Here is an 18,354-nt window from a genome sequence, read left to right as displayed (position 1 = left end):
GGGGGACGGAGGAAGGGTAGGGGGTAAGGAGCGGAGCTGAGGCGGGGATAAGGGGGGAGGGACGGAGGAAGGGTAGGGGGGAGGGACGGAGGAAGGGTAGGGGGGTAAGGAGCGGAGCTGAGCCGGGGATAAGGGGGGAGGGACGGAGGAAGGGTAGGGGGCTAAGGAGCGGAGCTGAGGCGGGGATAAGGGGGAAGGGTAGGGGGGTAAGGAGCTGAGGCGGGGGTCGTGTCCAACTATCATTTTGTGTATTTCATCACCGCTCTGACAAATGGCATACAAAAATAATTTTTTTCCGGATCAATTCCACAAGCAGTTGAAAGCAAAGAAAGCAGAATAACTTTTATTTATTTCCGTTTTCTAGTCGGTAGTAGGAATTCTACGGGCTAAACGTGTTATTAGTGAACCAGCATCACGACACAACCATGTCATATTCTTGCATTTCTTGCTTTTTAATCAAAAGGGCGTTTTGTTTATATTTATTGTATATGTACTGAAGAAAAGATCATATGTTGCTTTTATTTGTGCTTCGATCTCCTGGTTCCAACAATAGAAATGCAATTATCAGAAAGGGCATATCAGATAATTCTAGTAGTTGTATTTCTATTGGTTCCACTACATCTGAATGCAGCTGCTGTCTTAAACGTGTGAACATTTACCTGTTTGATTATTTATTCCACTGTCATAACACAAGTCTTCAATAAAGTCCTAAACTTTCATAGTCCATAACTGGTGTTTGGGGGTGTTTTTGGAGCTCTATGGAATAGACTAGGCTACTAGCCCTCGTACACAACTTTACCGGAGGCCTCTGAAATATCATATTTAACGACTCTATTGGATCATGACTGTTTGAGCAACAACTTAGGCCTATATTTCATTTGTTTTTATTTAATATGATGTTTTCCTTGTAGCCTACAAATAATGAATAGTATTAGTATTGTTTATAATGTGATATTGTCTTCGTTTAATGTGTTACGTCCTCACTTTTGAGAAGTTTTAAATCGTTTTTAAATGTTGCATTAATTTCATTGTTTTGCAATATTCGAAATTTCTGAAATATTCCAACAACGAAGTAAGCTTAGTTAGGCCATAGTTGTTGCCCATTTGGAAGTGGTAGGCTACATTTTCTAAATGAAAAGTAAATTATGTTTGTAAGACGTTTTTAAAATGCTAGTGTGCTTTTCGTTGAAATAGACCAACAGAAGTGTTTTACTGTCTAACTGTGGACACTGGCGAGCCGCGCGTTTAACCACGCTTATTACATAGAGCTCTGCTGAATTCCCCTGCGCCTTATGCATGTTTAGAAATTACTATTTGCGTCCGGTTTTCTTTGAGCTCGATGCCGAGTAGCCTATATAGCCTTTTCCTCGGAGGAAGATTAGCCCAAATCACTTTGTACGGAGAACAGATGCTGTCCCTCTCTCCCTCGCCTGGTTTTGACGCAGTGGAAAAGGCAAGGGGGGTTTGAGTTGAATTGGAGAGGCGCGGAGCTGGAGACCGTGTGCTGGTTTTGGAGCCATGGTCACAGTCAGCAACCACTACCTCTCTCTCTCATCCATCCCCGATTAAATAAAGAAAATAGGTTTTGACAGCTGACCTCCTCCCTGGCCTTTCTAATACTTTCCAATTAATTTGCTGATCGGTTCCCTGCTTGGGACCGACTGTACATCCATACATATTACGTCCCCCAAGGCGCTTTGTTTCTAGGTGGTATTATACTGCAGTTATCACGGGTTGGCTATAATCTGTTGAATAAAGCTGCGCGCTGTAATGGCGTTCACAAACGATTACACCCCAGTCGGTGAAGGACATTTGTTTGTTGCCTTAACAAATCACAGAGCTTTGACGGAGGAAAAAGGAGAGAGAGGTGGGGGGGGGGGGGGTAGATTGTAATAATGCATTACAGTTGGTGTGTGTGATGTAAATGATGTGGTGATGGTCTGAAATAACGTTATCATTATTTTGGCATTTATCTACTCCGGGTGTTTAAACACACTTGGACTATTTATTTCTAATGTCCTGCACGCGGTGTTTACTTATGTCCGAATGTTTGGTTCGGCTAAAGTCTCGTTTTATGATGATGAAATATATGTTTCTTTAGCTTTGATTTTGGCCTATCCGTTTATTTATTAAATTATGCTATAAAACAAATTGTATGGACTTCCTATTGAAAATAGGGAATAATAAACTTAAATGCAGAACATGGTACTTTAAATCATTTAATTTTAGAGTAGGCTATTAGGCCTGTATGCATTTGATTTATTTAGCAAAAAATAAACACTTGTCACCTTTCTCAATTCATAGCCAACTTGAAATGTGCGCTTTATGCTGCAGTTTATCCATACTTTTAAAGGGTTATCTTTATATGTTTGTCATTTTCCAAAAGTCTCGATAAAAGTCTAGTCAGATGATTGAATAGGATACATCGTATTATTCTGAAAGATTTCGATTTGTAATTTTCCAACAACTCAAATGAATACTTTCTTACCTGTGTGTGTACCATGCATGGTCGCCTTATAATCCTAAATTAGCCAAGCAGCCGATAAAAATACCTATAGTTTTAAAAAAGATATATATATATACATTTTACAGATAATATAAACGAACGTCTCAAACGCGCCTCGTAAACAGCCGCTTTTGGAGCTGTGCAGCCGCGTGGTGTAGAATCCTCGTTGTGCGGTGCGGGCGGATTATCTCCGGAGTATTGTGGCTCGTGGAGGCTTTGAAGTCTGTGGCCTCACCTCGCAGGTGCTGAGAACTGCTCGGCCAGTCTGAACTATACCTTCCTGCGTCGAAAAATGTACCAAGGGACCCATGTAGCCCACCGTTCCCCTCTCGAGCTGTGTTCCTACAATATCGTATTTTATGCTTCATCGTTTTAACAAGCTCCGACAACATCCGCGAGCCCTTCTCTTCCTCTTACAATCCTGCCCGCTAAAGGGACAAAACTTTTTCCCCTCCTCTCCTCTCCTCACACTCGCTTCCTAATCCTAGGCTTTACGAGCTCAGCATTAAGAAAATTCGACAGCAATTTGGGATTAGACAAAATACTCTTATTACAAAAGGTTGGTGCAATTTGATACTTGTTCGGGGTTTATCACAGGGTCTCAACCAACATCAGGAGGGAAAACAAGAAAATCTGGGCTCAATTGTCATGCAGAATTGAATAATTTACACGTCTCTTCTGTGTTGGGGTTGAGTACTATATATTGTTTTTGCATGATGATTTCAGTCGTGGGAATGAAATCGTCCTAGTGGTTTGTTTGAGAGGTGATGGAATTTAGTCGTGGCTGGGCTGGAGCCATGGCCAAGGCCTGGGCCTTTCTCTTTCAATTCAATTTCTCTCGCTCTGCCTCTCGAGCTGTAATAACACCAGGGCCTATAGAGGCCACGGCATCACCGTGCGTCTATATAGACTTTCACACACAACTCAACAAATAACTTTCTTCCTCCTTTTCGTTTCCCGTCCACAGCATCGTCTTTCTTTTCAAGTGCTCTTATCGATGACTTTTTAGAAGCTATAGAAGGGGGAACCGAAAGGCTGTCTTTGATTGGATGGTTCTATATAGTACACATATCATTTCGTTCCTACAGGCCACGGTCACTTGCTTTGAACATTTGCTCGCTTTCAGCTCGCACCTCAAAATTAGTTGATTTTCTGAGATCAACAAAAGAGGCCGAGCGAGCTCTTATTAACGTCCCGCGAGCATCTCCTACTCGCGACCCTTTGAGAAACGGTTATGGCAACAGTGCACCCCCCCATGATATTCTGTTACGAGTATTTTGTTGAGGGCATTTCTTTACGAGGGGGGTTGCAAAGGGAGATTTTGCAATTATTGGATTTGATTCCGTGGCTCGAGAATGGATCCCGTCTTTTTCTTTTTATGTGAACCGAATTAATTTCTTTTTTCTTGTATCGGTAGAGTTTTCCTTGGTTTTCTTGTCTGTGAGTTGAAGGTCTATCCCTATTAAACTTAACGCCGACCATTCTGAAATGTAATTCTAAGTGGGGGATTAGAACCTATTCATATTCATGAGCTGGAGGTCACAATAAAAATGGTTCAATTTAACTTTTTCCCTTTTATTTACGTCACATTCTCTCGTTTGAAAGACATTCCTCAAATGTATTGAATGGAATATTTTTTTTTCAAAGGATAATTTATACTTACTTTCTCATCGACCGATTTTCTTAAGAGAAATGAGTTATATGTTGTTGGTCAACTAACCACGGAATTAGAATATACATGTCTTGGTTTCTTCTGGCTGGAACAGCGCCATTTAATGTTTTGTTGTGACCTGAACATAAAGACCCACACGCCCCGGCAGAAATATAGGCTGGATAAAAAACATCAACTTGCTTAAATGTGTATTATTTGTATGCTATTTCTGCTAGCCTATTTAGTTCTATGTTTATTTATTTTTTTAAAGAAACATTGAATTCGAAATAGCCAAATGTTTTATCTGGACAAGTTAGACATCTCATGATGATAATTGTAAAACATGTATTTTTTCCCCAGTTATTGACAATTAAAAAAAAAGTATATTCGACTAGGTTATAGTTTGCACTTATTCTCAACCACAGATTTTGGGGCCTGTTAATTTGCAATGTTGCCGTTCCTTTTTGATAAAAGTATAAATAATAAACGTCTATTTAAGAATACAATAATTGTCATTTCTGTCATATCCTTTTTGGTCTCCAAAATAGGTCAACTTAGCCTATATAATATTTAACAAATTGGTTAGATTAGAATTCCGTATTGCGTCAGGCTGTTAATTTGATACATAAATGGTCTGTTTAGAAGAGTGCACTGCAAAAACTGCTCGTATGAGCCACTTTGCCAGTCTGTCTGAAATGTTTTCCCCTTTTGACAATATGTCCGGGCTGGGTTTGTCCGGGTTTGTCCGGGTTTGTTGTCTCGACCGAAAGGGGAGGGGCTTCTACAGCTGTTCTGAGCGCTGAGTGGCAGCTCCCGATGTCTGTCAGAGAGAGGACGCTCACTGATTGGATAGAGTGGGCGGATCGGCAGGTGTCCTACACTCATAGAGGGGCAAGGGTAGTGGGAATGTGATCAATCTCCATCCGTCTACATTAGCAATCACCTTAACACAGTGACAGACACCACGCAAAGCTCAAGCAAATTAGTTTGATTTATTTGGTTTTTAAAAACCCGGAAACCTTCACGATCGACTAACAGGGGAACAACGACAGGGCACGTGCTGGGTGAGAAGTGAGAACCAATAGACTACAGCTCTTTTCCACAATGCACAGTTTGCACTGTATTTGTTTTTGAGTTGCCGTCTTGAGTTCTCTCTCTTCGGGTTGCCATCCAGACTTCCTCGGTATTGGTGGATAGACGCATTGGGTTCATCTGGTCGCCTTTACCAGGCTACTAAAGGAGAGAAGCTTGGGGATAGGAAGGAGGGAAAAAGGTAGGTCACTTTAATGGTTTAGATAAAGTTGGAGGATAGTTTTTCAAACCTTTTTTGTGCGTAAATTAGTTTGTTCTGCATTTGAAACAACCTTTAAACCAAATAAATGTATACAGGCTGTCTCCGATTGCCACACAACGCAACCAGTAGGAAATACAATACAGATGAAAGTCCTATAACAATATGTGCGCGTTTTGATTCGTACTCCCATTGTCTAATCTATTATTAAATGAATGATCAATTAATACTTGTCAAATCCCCTGAGTGGGCGACTTCAAGTTCAATTCGGTTTATTTTTTTAAACGTTGTCAACTTCGAATGTAATTTGGGCCTAATAATTTTAGATTTCCATTCCAATTGAAGCATGCTATTTTCTTTTTTTAGGGGGGTGATAAAATGTCTAAACTACTTAGTGGATAATTGGAGAGGCGTGTATGGGGTTTTGTTAAATTTATTTTGCTGATAAGGAGTCTTCTGAAATGTTCACCCCCGAGGATTAATCTAAATTCTAATTAGGTTCATTTGCACGAAGATTTCGCCTTTTCAAATCACTCCTTCAACAGAGCAGAGGCTAAAAATGCAGTTTTTAAAAGAACCGTCCGAATACGCAGAAAGAAGAGCCGCGGTTTGGGCCGCACAGCACGGGGGCCAGGATAGTCATCCTGAATAGAAGAGATGCGTTTCCGCTCATTAACGTCAATTTAATTTACAGCTTTTTCATTTTGGATTGTTTCCCCCCTACGTGCACGTTAGTAGCCTAACGATAATTGGAAGTGGCAAGTGAAATGTTGGCTTCTAAATGTCAACAACCAACCGATACAGTGAAGTGTGGCCATGTTTTTTTAGGTTATACCTTTCCAGCTTTATTGGGCTACTCAAGGACTCCACTTGGTACTTATGCTAAACTAACTTTTTGTATGTCATAGAATGAGCCCGAAAGCTCTAAATAGTAGTTGATAGTAAAACAATTGTTCCCTAATGGTTGTCATTGAGGGCTCGAAGCCTGAGTTTCTATTTGACTGTTTCAGTTTGAGAATAAATGAGACTCTATGGGAACGAGGCCTACTCACACGTACACAACCCCGGACCAGAGCAACATTCTTTGGCCCTATCGACAAAAACATTTCTCAAACTGGAATTATTAACCCACAGCACCAGAGTTTCACACAGCTCTCGTCATATACATGTATAACTATTTTCTGAGTTATTTAGTTCGACAGGCCACGGGGTAGAGACAATGGCCCATACTGACGGTGTGTAATTGAGTCCAACGGATTCAACTGGGTTGCATATCAAACCGATAGTCCAACACTTAGGCTATTTGTAACATTTTATTCCACAAGATGGGCTAAACGACAAATGGAGATTATGCACAATTATGATAAAGTCAAATGTGGCTATCCAGTTCAGACAAGGCATCGGACTTTCTAGGAAACGGCCCACACATATTAATAAAACGTGAATAATGGCTTTATATTGCTAGTTGAACAACTTCAGATGGTTTTTGGTAGAATAGACACCAACAATACATTATGTTCCATGTAGACTGTACGAATTTTAAAAAGCCATACATAAACCACGCAGTTTTAACCAACAAGCGAATTAATTTAATTAATACATTTTTCTTAAGCTTATTATATACATGCATACATACACACTTCAAGACTAATCATAGTGAGTATTATAGTTGGGAATACTAAATCAGACGTGTACTGTAGGTCTAAATTCAGAGAAGCAAAGAGGAAAATATTAATTGTAGCTCACGGAATGTCTAACTAAACAATATTTCGTTAAACTTTGGAAATCATAAACAGGTCATTTCCAATGCATCTCAAAGGAAGAAAAACAGTGCGTAATGACCAAAGACTAAGTCATTTAAGTTTTGAAAACCGAGTGGCGTAGCGATCTAAGGCACTGCATCTCAGTGCAAGAGGTGTCACTACAGTCCCTGGTTCGAATCCAAGCTGTATCACATCCGTCCGTGATTGGGAGAGCCATAGGGCAGCGCACAATTGGGCCAGCGTCGTCCGGGTTTGGCCGGGTTCTTAACTGACTTTCCTAGATAAAAACAATTTTTATACCAAACAGGGTTTTCTCGTGTATTAAAAGTACAGCATATGACCATTGTTTACCAGTCGAACTATTTGTCTTAATCTACATTTATTTTTGCAGTGACTTACATCGGCGCCTCTCTCGTCAAGCTGCAACATCGGGGGAAATCGAACTATTGGCAAGATCTGGGGGGACCCGTGACTGCCTCTAGCATGATGTCATACCTCAAACAGCCCCCCTACGGCATGAATGGCCTAGGGCTCAGCGGCGCCGCCATGGACCTACTGCACCCGTCTGTGGGCTACCCAGGTAGGGAGAAGCGCCTCGCATCCGCCGGTGTTTGAGTGGAATGTGTTAGAAAAACAGGTTCTGGATGTGAGGCTAGCTCGGTGCACGGCCCATCGCCCGGGGCTCACACACTCTGAGATGTCTCTCTCCAAATGGAAATGCAACTAATTAGGACAAACCTATAGTCAATAACCAAACATACATGTCTGAACAGCCAACGATAATGTCAGCAGTGTGAACGCTGGTGGTTTAGACCTGGTCCGGGCTTGAGAACACCACATGTTGGATAAAGATAATACTGATTTTGAGCGTAATAGGCTACAACTCGAAATCAAACGCTATTTGAAGTGGATTTACGCGTGGTTAGCCATGGAAACGTGAAAATAAATAGCCTAAAAATATATTGTATTTTTGGATAGTTTTATTTATTATAGTTGGTAGACTACATCGAATATATATATAATGAGATAAGAAATATCAAATTGTAACATAATAAAATGTTGACTGGTAGGACAAAAATAGACTAGCTCAATATTGCTCAAGTGGCACGAATTATTGTCTTAATATGATAAGTGTTTCTGCTCAAAATAGACAAATCATTTTAAAGCTTTCATTTCAAATCTCTTGCTCTCTGTTTCAGCGACGCCTAGAAAACAGCGTCGTGAACGGACCACGTTCACGCGCTCGCAGTTGGACATCCTCGAGTCGCTCTTTGCTAAAACTAGGTATCCGGATATCTTCATGCGCGAAGAGGTCGCACTGAAAATTAACCTTCCGGAATCCAGGGTCCAGGTAAAATGTCAACTTTTTAAAAACTGTATTCGCTCTGCTTTTTGGGAGACAGCGATTCATTAATCTCAGGGATTGGTTCAGGGATTAGGGTTGTTGTAACCAACTGAATGACGCACAGTATAGCCGCCCACCACTGTAACCCCTCTTATGCTCCATGGAAAACAGATTTAAGCCATACTTCTCACGGCGAGGAGTTAGCTTCAATAGTGCAGCAATGACGTTTCCCCATGAAGTCATTGAGCTTGTATTGGTGATTTGGTGAGCTATTGACTGGGTAGCCTCTATACATATAGTATTGGCTATACCATGTGACTATCTGAGGAATGGTGGTCTTATCTGTAGTTTATTCAATAGTTGTTATCAAACTGAACACTATCCAGGGTAGTGATGTACAGGCTAGACCTAGAATGTTAACACCAATTAAAGGTTCACTGTTGGATGCCATGAAAATACTCATCCTCCATATAGAAACTCCCAGTAAGTGTTTGGGTAAATGGCCGACGTTTCAGCATCACTTCTTCAGGGTGCTGACATGCCATTTATTTATATATATTTTTATATATATATCTTTGTTGAACTTAACATAAGTCTCTCACACACAATCCTATAGGCTACTCATGTTCTGAGCAAATGGGTTTTAAAAGGCATGAGGTCGGCACCAAGGCCAACCTCTCACCATTTTTAAGTTGTTGTTAGAATGCGTGTGAAACCAAATGCTCTACATGATCCTCCCCTCTTGGTGCTATAGAGTTTCTCCAGAGCAGAGTAACTCTATCACCTGTTATCTACAAGGGTGGCATCCCAAATGGCACCCTATTCCCTACATAGAGCACTACTTTTGACCAGGGCCCTATGGGACACCCTATGGACCCTGGTCAAAAGTAGTGCACCATGTAGGGAATAGGGTGCCATTTGGGACACACAAGGTATGAAACTAGAGAAGGGAACAGGCCTTGGTGGAAATTAACATTGATACCTAATAACACCAATTTTCCTCCATAATGTTGTTCCATCTTTTCTCTTTAGAAATGTACTGAGAGAGCCTGCTGTATCGGATGGCTGCGTTGCTAACTCTTGGTTTGGTTAGGTGTGGCATTTGGTTCTGTTTTAATGGTTGATAGGTTCTGTTTGGTTCTAGATGTGCTTTAACAGTTGATTCTTTGTTTGGATCTAGGTGTGGTTCAAGAACCGACGGGCCAAGTGTCGGCAGCAGGCACAGAGCGGCAACAGTACCAAGGCCCGTCCGGCCAAGAAGAAGTCATCTCCGGCGAGGGAGAGCACCGGGTCGGAGAGCAGCGGACAGTTCACCCCGCCTGCCGTCTCCAGCGCAGTCTCCTCCTCTTCTTCCTCCTCCTCCACCAATCACGCGGGGGCGGGCCTCAGTAACACCTCTACCTCCATCAGTACCGTCTCGTCCATTTGGAGTCCCGCCATCTCCCCGGGCAACGGCCCGTTAACACCCGCCTCAGCCCCGCCGCTCGCCGAGCCCCCAGGACCCCCGTCCAACGCCTCCTGCATGCAGCGGTCGGGGTCGGTCTCGGCCGCCACCTCCTATCCCATGTCCTACAACCAGACGACAGGCTACGGCTCCTACAACCCTACCCCATCCAGCTCCTACTTCAGCGGGGTGGACTGTGGCTCCTACCTGGCCCCCATGCACTCTCACCCACACCACCAGCTCAGCCCCATGACGGCCTCTTCTATGTCGGGTCACCCGCACCACCACATCAGTCAGTCTTCAGGACACCACCACCACCACCACCACCAGGCTTATGGAGGCTCCGGCCTGGCCTTCAATGGCTCAGACTGCTTGGATTATAAAGAGCAGACAGCGGCCTCCTCGTGGAAACTCAACTTTAATGCCAGTGACTGCTTGGACTACAAAGACCAGGCCTCCTGGAGGTTCCAAGTCTTGTGAGGACTACAAAGACCAGGTCTCCTGGAGGTTCCAAGTCTTGTGAGGACTACAAAGACCAGGGGACTCATGTCTTGTGATTGGTTTACTTTTTTTTCTTCCTTCTGTATTTTCTCTCCTTCCCTATTTGGTTTCCTCACTCATAATTTGTTGATTTTTAAAGAGAAAAAAGTATATGAACTTTAAAAAGTAACAGCAATTATAGTTTGGATGGACAGAAGCTCATTGATTGGACTTATTTTTATTATTTTAAATAAACGGTCCCTTTATAGCTTATGAAAACAACTTGAGAGGAGAGAGGTCTGTGGACTTGATTGAAAAGTCGTTTTTACTTTTGTCAATGAAGAAATGTTTCGACCTTTTAACTATGGACTGTTTTAACAAATGTTGTTTCAACCAAACCTCTGTGACCACTAGAGTCCTCCTGTCCTGGCTCTGGCGATGCGCTCGTGTCTGTCTCTAGAATGAGGATTACCTTCCGGTCACCGTGCCAGTGCACGCGCTGCTTACCTCCGTCCATTTCCAATCAAATCGTGTTTTTATTTCTGAAATGTGTTATTTTTAGGATGAAAGAGATTTTAGTCAGCGACGTAAAGGCGCTGAAATATGTATATATGTATTTGGGTCAGTTACAGTGACCACGTTTAGTTGGTGTTTCTGAATTTGAAATTGTTTAATAAGAACTTTGAAACAACTATAGCCGATGTAAATCTTTCCAAATATTCCAAAGATGACGAATTGGCCATGAAGTTCCATTTTTATATACGTTTTCCTTTATAGAAAAAAAAATACATTAGACTACTTGAAATGTCTTGGAAAAACGAAATAAGAAAATTATAGAAGCAAAAAATGTATTGGCTCATGTTCAATCAGGATTGCAGTTTTTCAAAAGGAAAATATCTTTTAAAAGTTAAAACATATTTCAAACATACCTCCTAACTCTGGCATTTGTCAATCGTAAAATTTGACATTTTAACAGTAGCACTTGACTTCCTGTTGGAGTCAAATTTAATCATTTTTAAGAATGTGGATTTAATGTTCCAAAATGCCAGTGAAATGTTGACTGTATCTCAAGGCGATCACCCTTATCCATTCAATAAAGACCCGTCAACTCATATTTCTCACTGGATTCTGTGTTTGACCCGAATTAGCAGTTTCACCCAGTGCTTGACTTGGCCTGATATAGGTGCCTGTACTGGTGTTATGTGCAGATAGGCCAAGCCTGTGTCCTAATTTATGTAGGCATTCCTGTTTCCATGTAAACAAGTCACACTTTGTTTTATATGCTTGTTGAAATGTTAATTAGACTAAGTGTAGGCCTAACGGGGTGAATTGATGCAAATGACTCCCATAATTAAAACAAGTTAAAATACATCGTGTAGGCCTACAGGACATATTACATTTAAGAGTGTTTGTTTATTTAATCCCTGTGGTCAAATTGAAACGCTGAAATCATTTATTGCTTTAGGGAAATTAAACGTATTTTCTTTTGACATGCAGCGTTAAAACGCTTTAAATATTGAGTCTGTCACATTTTGATCACGGAGTAATTGAATGCGCATATAATTACAAACGCGCGGTATTTCAGTGTAGCGCCGAGAGTCGCGTTTATCCAAAATAACCTGGAAGAATTTCACCGCCTCTGATGCGGTAATTACGTAGGTGGGGCCGGGTTAGCGGGTCAAAAAGCGGAGAGGGAGGCAGCTCGAAGGCATAAAACCATTTTTAAAAAAAAGGGAAAATCGGCGGCGTTTTGCCAAGGTTGTTAAGACGTGCATGTTTTAACGGTGTGCGAAGGCCACGCGGATAATGATACTGCCAGAGGAAGATCCAACATTGTTGAACTCTGAAGGCTAAGACCAAAAACAATCATTGACAAGGCACCGTTCTTTATTAGTTGTAGGCTTTGGAGTTATAGTAGATTGAATTGGACTATTTCATTTTAGCGGCACAGGATCTTCTAGGAATACAGGCATAATGCACAGGCCATCTATTTGCAACAAACCTGAAAGTTGATTAAGGGACCTATCAACAAATCCCAGAATGCCCCTTTAATGATGAATAGTATGCAGTACCAGCTAAATAAACACACTGGTTTGCGTCACAAATGGCACCTATATTTCCTACATAGTGGAGAATAAAAATGGAATAGGGTGCCATTTGAGATGCGCGGCCTCTCGCTAACTAGAACATTATACTGTTTGTTGGAGTATGCCCACGTGCGCTGTGAGACATCTGAGACACCGCGAGTGTACACAAACACGCAGGCAGAATCTGTCAAATTTGCAACCAATCTTGGGTATTAAAAAAAAAAAGGAATTCGAGTATTCTGCAGCCTCGTGCCCTTACGTGAAACACTTTCCAACAAACACGACCAGGACTTGAGAATTAGAAATTGGACTTGGCACAACGGAATTGGTTTGACGCATAGGTCAGGTGGAACATTCGATTTAAAACATTTTTCAGAACGGTCCATTTCATGGTCTTTTACTTTATAATTTCGTTAAATAAATAGTAGCCTATGTCTCCTATATTTAGCCGATTAAGAAACATAAGGCTACCATTTCGTTTTTAAAATACTGTTGGGACTTAGTAATTCATAAAATGTCTCTAATTATGAAAAAAGTAGATTATGTAATGTGTTGCCCTATTCGGTTTAAACTCGCATAGTTCCATACTCTCTCACTATCTGTCCTGTTGTCCATTAGTTCTGTATAAACTCGCATATTCCATACTCTCTCACTATCTGTCCTGTTGTCCATTAGTTCTGTATAAACTCGCATATTCCATACTCTCTCACTATCTGTCCTGTTGTCCATTAGTTCTGTATAAACTCGCATATTCCATACTCTCTCACTATCTGTCCTGTTGTCCATTAGTTCTGTATAAACTCGCATATTCCATACTCTCTCACTATCTGTCCTGTTGTCCATTAGTTCTGTTTAAACTCGCATATTCCATACTCTCTCACTATCTGTCCTGTTGTCCATTAGTTCTGTATAAACTCGCATGTTCCATACTCTCTCACTATCTGTCCTGTGTTGTCCATTAGTTCTGTATAAACTCGCATATTCCATACTCTCTCACTATCTGTCCTGTTGTCCATTAGTTCTGTTTAAACTCGCATATTCCATACTCTCTCACTATCTGTCCTGTTGTCCATTAGTTCTGTATAAACTCGCATGTTCCATACTCTCTCACTATCTGTCCTGTGTTGTCCATTAGTTCTGTATAAACTAACCACGCAAGGGATAAGGGACTGGATTAGCTTGAATCCGTTATGTTTTAAACATCCACCCATGAAATAAAATAAAGTCCTTTTCGTTCAGACAAATACATGCTATATAATAAAAATAAATACAGTAACATATGACTAGGATAATTGGCTTTGCACATGTTGGCAATGGCAGCATATGTTAGTTCCTCCACTTCCGATACAGCGATAGAATAGCATGTACAATTTCATACAGAAAACAGGCAGCCCAATTCTGATCTTTTCCCCCCACTAATTGATCTTTTGACCAATCAGATCAGCTCAAAAAAGATCTGATGTGAAAAGACTTGTGATTGGTCAAAAGAGCATAATATTGGGCTGCCTGTGTAAACGCAGCCTTAAAGAGACGCTCTGTAATGGATTATTTCAGCTGTGTTTACACAGGCAGTCAAATTCTGATATTTTTGCCCTATTATTGTCAAAAGAAATCTGAACTGATTGGTCAAAAGACCAATTAGTGGCAAAATATCAGATTCGGGCTACCTGTGTAAACGCAGCCTAAATTGCTGTATTTTCTCTCTGCTTCATCATTATATTACCACTAAAAGCTCAATGTAGCGACACCAGTTGGAAGCTAAGTGAGGTGAGCAGGAACTTGCAGGCCACAGCCAATGGAACAGCACACATTCTTTTGCCATGGCCTTTTAGGTGTAAAGGTCAAACCTTGGGGCTAGATTAAATCCCATTGTCCATTTTCAGCTATGCCCCTCTTAAAGGCAATGTTTCCGCATTCACACTAAACGCTAAACATGTATCAATCGAAAAATGACCTTAAGGGGCTCTACTGAGTCTGCATGGCTGAAGTGTTACAGATTGCATTAGAAATGTAAAGGTAATTTCCGATTGAGCCAATATATGCAGTGTTTACTGTAAATGCAGTCTCCGCTAACGCGGGAACATTGCCTTTAAGTGTCAATCGCGCTTTAACGTGGCTCTTTTGCATTACAGATAAACTCTAGCTCTTAGCTGTCTATCCTCTCTAGTCACGTTTATAGCTGCCACTAACATGCGTCCTTCGTCCTGATCTTGTCAGTTTATACTTGGAAGATCTGATCACAATCAGTTCTCAATGAGTCTTTTAATCGTCTACAGCTGTCTGAAAATGTGAACACAATGTGGACACAATCAGGACTCTCTGCCATGTTAGCACCAGGGACTTTAATGATCTACGGGCCTATAATGTGTACAGTGTATGTCATCTTTAAGATCACTCCTTTAAACTTAACCTTATTCTTCCATAGTGACCTTTTCATGTTGTCAGAACCCTCCAAGCTCGTTTTAAAACAGCTTTTCTACATGTAATTGTCTAGATGATAGTCTGTAAAGGACAACCAGAGTCATATAGAAAACTAAACTGTCTCTCTGATGATAGTCTGTAAAGGACAGCCAGAGTCATATAGAAAACTAAACTGTCTCTCTGATGATAGTCTGTAAAGGACAGCCAGAGTCATATAGAAAACTAAACTGTCTCTCTGATAGTCTGTAAAGGACAGCCAGAGTCATATAGAAAACTAAACTGTCTCTCTGATAGTCTGTAAAGGACAGCCAGAGTCATATAGAAAACTAAACTGTCTCTCTGATAGTCTGTAAAGGACAGCCAGAGTCATATAGAAAACTAAACTGTCTCTCTGATAGTCTGTAAAGGACAGCCAGAGTCATATAGAAAACTAAACTGTCTCTCTGAGAGCAACAAAGTCCCACCGCTGTCAGTCATTAAATCCCGCCCTGTCACACCATTTATATTAATGAGTGGGATCAACAGCCTCAGACGGTGTCTGTGGGGATGACATCATAGGGCTGTATTGAGTCAAGAACAGATTCCATGTGGGTTAGAGATCTCTTGCTCCCTCCACCCTCCTGGATCACCAGGGCACCGTATCCCTCAGTGTGAACTGACCCTATGGCCTAGCTACTTTCTGCCTGAGTGAGCCTGGGCCGTGTTCCAAACAGCATCCTATGCCCTACTTTTAACCAGGGTCCATATACAGTAGTAGTGCACTATATAGGGCATAGGGTGCCATTGGAAGCATATATCCCCTAGATAGGCTCAAATACCTGTTGACGTTTTTCCAACTACCTTATCCAGGAAATGAACTGTGCTGAACTTTTTTTATTTTTTTTGCATACGTGAATGTGATTTGTATCAGTGAGTGTGGGAGAGCGTGTGTGGGAGAGCGTGTGTGGGAGATATGTGTATGAGAGAGAGATCCAGTGGGCCTTCCCTGAGATGGACCGATAGCACAACCTGCATGCTGGGACAGTCCTCCTCCTTTTCTCATCTAACCTTGTTTTTCATTGGCTGTCTAGCGTCGCCAGACCTCAGCATCTTCACGTGTTGATAGGTCAGTCTGAGGAGCGAGACGGCAGGGGGCCGGGCCTGGGAGGAGACTTACCTGAGGAAGAGGTTAAACAGAGTTTAACGGGGTCGTGTTCATTAGTGCACAACGTAGCAAAGCGTTTCGCAAACGGATTATTAACATTTCTTATTGGACAAGTCCAAAGTAGTCCCTCCCTGCTTGTCTGTTTTTCCCCCGTTTGGGGCCGAATGAACACGACCCTGTACTGACATGGTGTAGTCAGGAGTGACGGCTCTAGTTTCAATGGTGCTTTGTGATACGAGGCTGTCCTGTCCAGCCTTGGGTTTTGTTCGGCAGGTATTTTGGTTTTGTTTTATGCGTCAATTATGTCTGGGACTGGTACAAGAATCAAACGTTTTAGATTCCAATTGATAATTGGTGGTGTTGCGAGAGGTAATTAACAAGTGGCAGGGCAGCGTTTTCGAGACCCACAGTAAGCCAGGCAGCAGAGACTTTTCCCCCTCCGAGGAAGTTTGTAATTTAGAAAAATACTCACAATGTTTGACTTTTGAATGTCATCAACATTTTTTACCTGATTTGATACTAATCATAAATGGACACTTTCAACAGTGGTGAGCAACACAAGACCTCTTTAGTATTACACGTCAAAACTGCAATAAAAGGTTGAAATGCTTTTCTCCTGTTATGTGATGGTCAGGTCTATCCAAGTCCCAGAGAAAGCCTCCAAGCCCCAGAGAAAGCCTCCAAGTCCCAGAGAAAGCCTCCAAGCCCCAGAGAAGCCTCCAAGCCCCAGAGAAAGCCTCCAAGCCCCAGAGAAAGCCTCCAAGCCCCAGAGAAAAAGGAGCTTCCTTCCTATCTGAAAGCAGCTTACTCATCCCCATGACAACCCAGGGAGTGCATTCACAGTATTCCTACTAGGTTTGGATTGGTAAAGCCCAGCTGAGTGCACACCAAGTCTATGTCCAAAATTCCCTATATAGTGCACTACTTTTGACCAGGGCCCTATGGGACTAGGGTGCCATTTGGAACACAAGCTGGCTCTCCCTGACTGCTGCTTGCATCACACTCAAGACCCCAGACTCCCCTCAAGACCCCAGACTCCTAGACTCCCCTCAATACCCCCCAGACTCCCCTCAAGACCCAGACTCCCCTCAAGACCCAGACTCCCCTCAAGACCCTAGACTCCCCTCAATACCCCCCAGACTCCCCTCAAGACCCCAGACTCCCCTCAAGACCCCAGACTCCCCTCAATACCCCCCAGACTCCCCTCAAGACCCCAGACTCCCCTCAAGACCCAGACTCCCCTCAATACCCCCCAGACTCCCCTCAAGACCCCAGACTCCCCTCAAGACCCAGACTCCCCTCAATACCCCCCAGACTCCCCTCAAGACCCAGACTCCCCTCAATACCCCCCAGACTCCCCTCAAGACCCAGACTCCCCTCAATACCCCCCAGACTCTCCTCAATACCCCACAGACTCCCCTCAAGACCCAGACTCCCCTCAATACCCCCCAGACTCCCCTCAATACCCCCCAGACTCCCCTCAAGACCCCCCAGACTCCCCTCAAGACCCAGACTCCCCTCAATACCCCCCAGACTCCCCTCAAGACCACAGACTCCCCTCAATACCTCCCAGACTCCCCTCAATACCCCCCAGACTCCCCTCAAGACCCAGACTCCCCTCAAGACCCAGACTCCCCTCAATACCCCGCAGACTCCCCTCAAGACCCAGACTCCCCTCAATACCCCCCAGACTCCCCTCAAGACCCAGACTCCCCTCAATACCCCCCAGACTCCCCTCAATACCCCCCAGACTCCCCTCAATACCCCCCAGACTCCCCTCAAGACCCAGACTCCCCTCAATACCCCCCAGACTCCCCTCAAGACCCAGACTCCCCTCAAGGCCCAGACTCCCCTCAATACCCCCCAGACTCCCCTCAATACCCCCAGACTCCCCTCAAGACCCAGACTCCCCTCAATACCCCCCAGACTCCCCTCAATACCCCCCAGACTCCCCTCAAGACCCCCCAGACTCCCCTCAAGACCCAGACTCCCCTCAATACCCCCCAGACTCCCCTCAAGACCAAGACTCCCCTCAATACCTCCCAAACTCCCCTCAATACCCCCCAGACTCCCCCCAAGACCCAGACTCCCCTCAAGACCCAGACTCCCCTCAATACCCCGCAGACTCCCCTCAAGACCCAGACTCCCCTCAATACCCCCCAGACTCCCCTCAAGACCCAGACTCCACTCAATACCCCCCAGACTCCCCTCAATACCCCCCA

General features: G+C 43.1%; 1 protein-coding gene across 1 annotated transcript; it reads left to right on the top strand.

The window, feature by feature from the left end:
- Nucleotides 1-5,059: 5,059 nt before the first annotated feature.
- LOC106577315 (homeobox protein OTX1 B) lies at nucleotides 5,060-11,592 on the top strand. Its single transcript, XM_014155269.3, has 5 exons — nucleotides 5,060-5,221; nucleotides 5,332-5,430; nucleotides 7,603-7,791; nucleotides 8,411-8,562; nucleotides 9,737-11,592. The coding sequence occupies exons 3-5, from the start codon at nucleotides 7,695-7,697 to the stop codon at nucleotides 10,478-10,480; spliced, it is 993 nt and encodes a 330-aa protein (XP_014010744.1). The 5' UTR covers nucleotides 5,060-5,221; nucleotides 5,332-5,430; nucleotides 7,603-7,694; the 3' UTR covers nucleotides 10,481-11,592.
- The last annotated feature ends 6,762 nt before the right edge of the window (nucleotides 11,593-18,354 follow it).

Source organism: Salmo salar, chromosome 18 (assembly GCF_965601325.2).
Source record: "Salmo salar chromosome 18, fSalSal1, whole genome shotgun sequence".
In the NCBI taxonomy this organism is placed as follows: domain Eukaryota; kingdom Metazoa; phylum Chordata; class Actinopteri; order Salmoniformes; family Salmonidae; genus Salmo; species Salmo salar.
This window is presented reverse-complemented; position numbering and strand designations above follow the sequence as displayed.

Coding starts and splice junctions, on each gene's coding strand:
- LOC106577315 (XM_014155269.3), top strand. CDS start 7,695: ATGATGTCATACCTCAAACAGCCCCCCTACGGCATGAATGGCCTAGGG. Junction 7,792..8,410: donor CCCGTCTGTGGGCTACCCAG/GTAGGGAGAAGC, acceptor TCTCTGTTTCAG/CGACGCCTAGAAAACAGCGT. Junction 8,563..9,736: donor TTCCGGAATCCAGGGTCCAG/GTAAAATGTCAA, acceptor GTTTGGATCTAG/GTGTGGTTCAAGAACCGACG.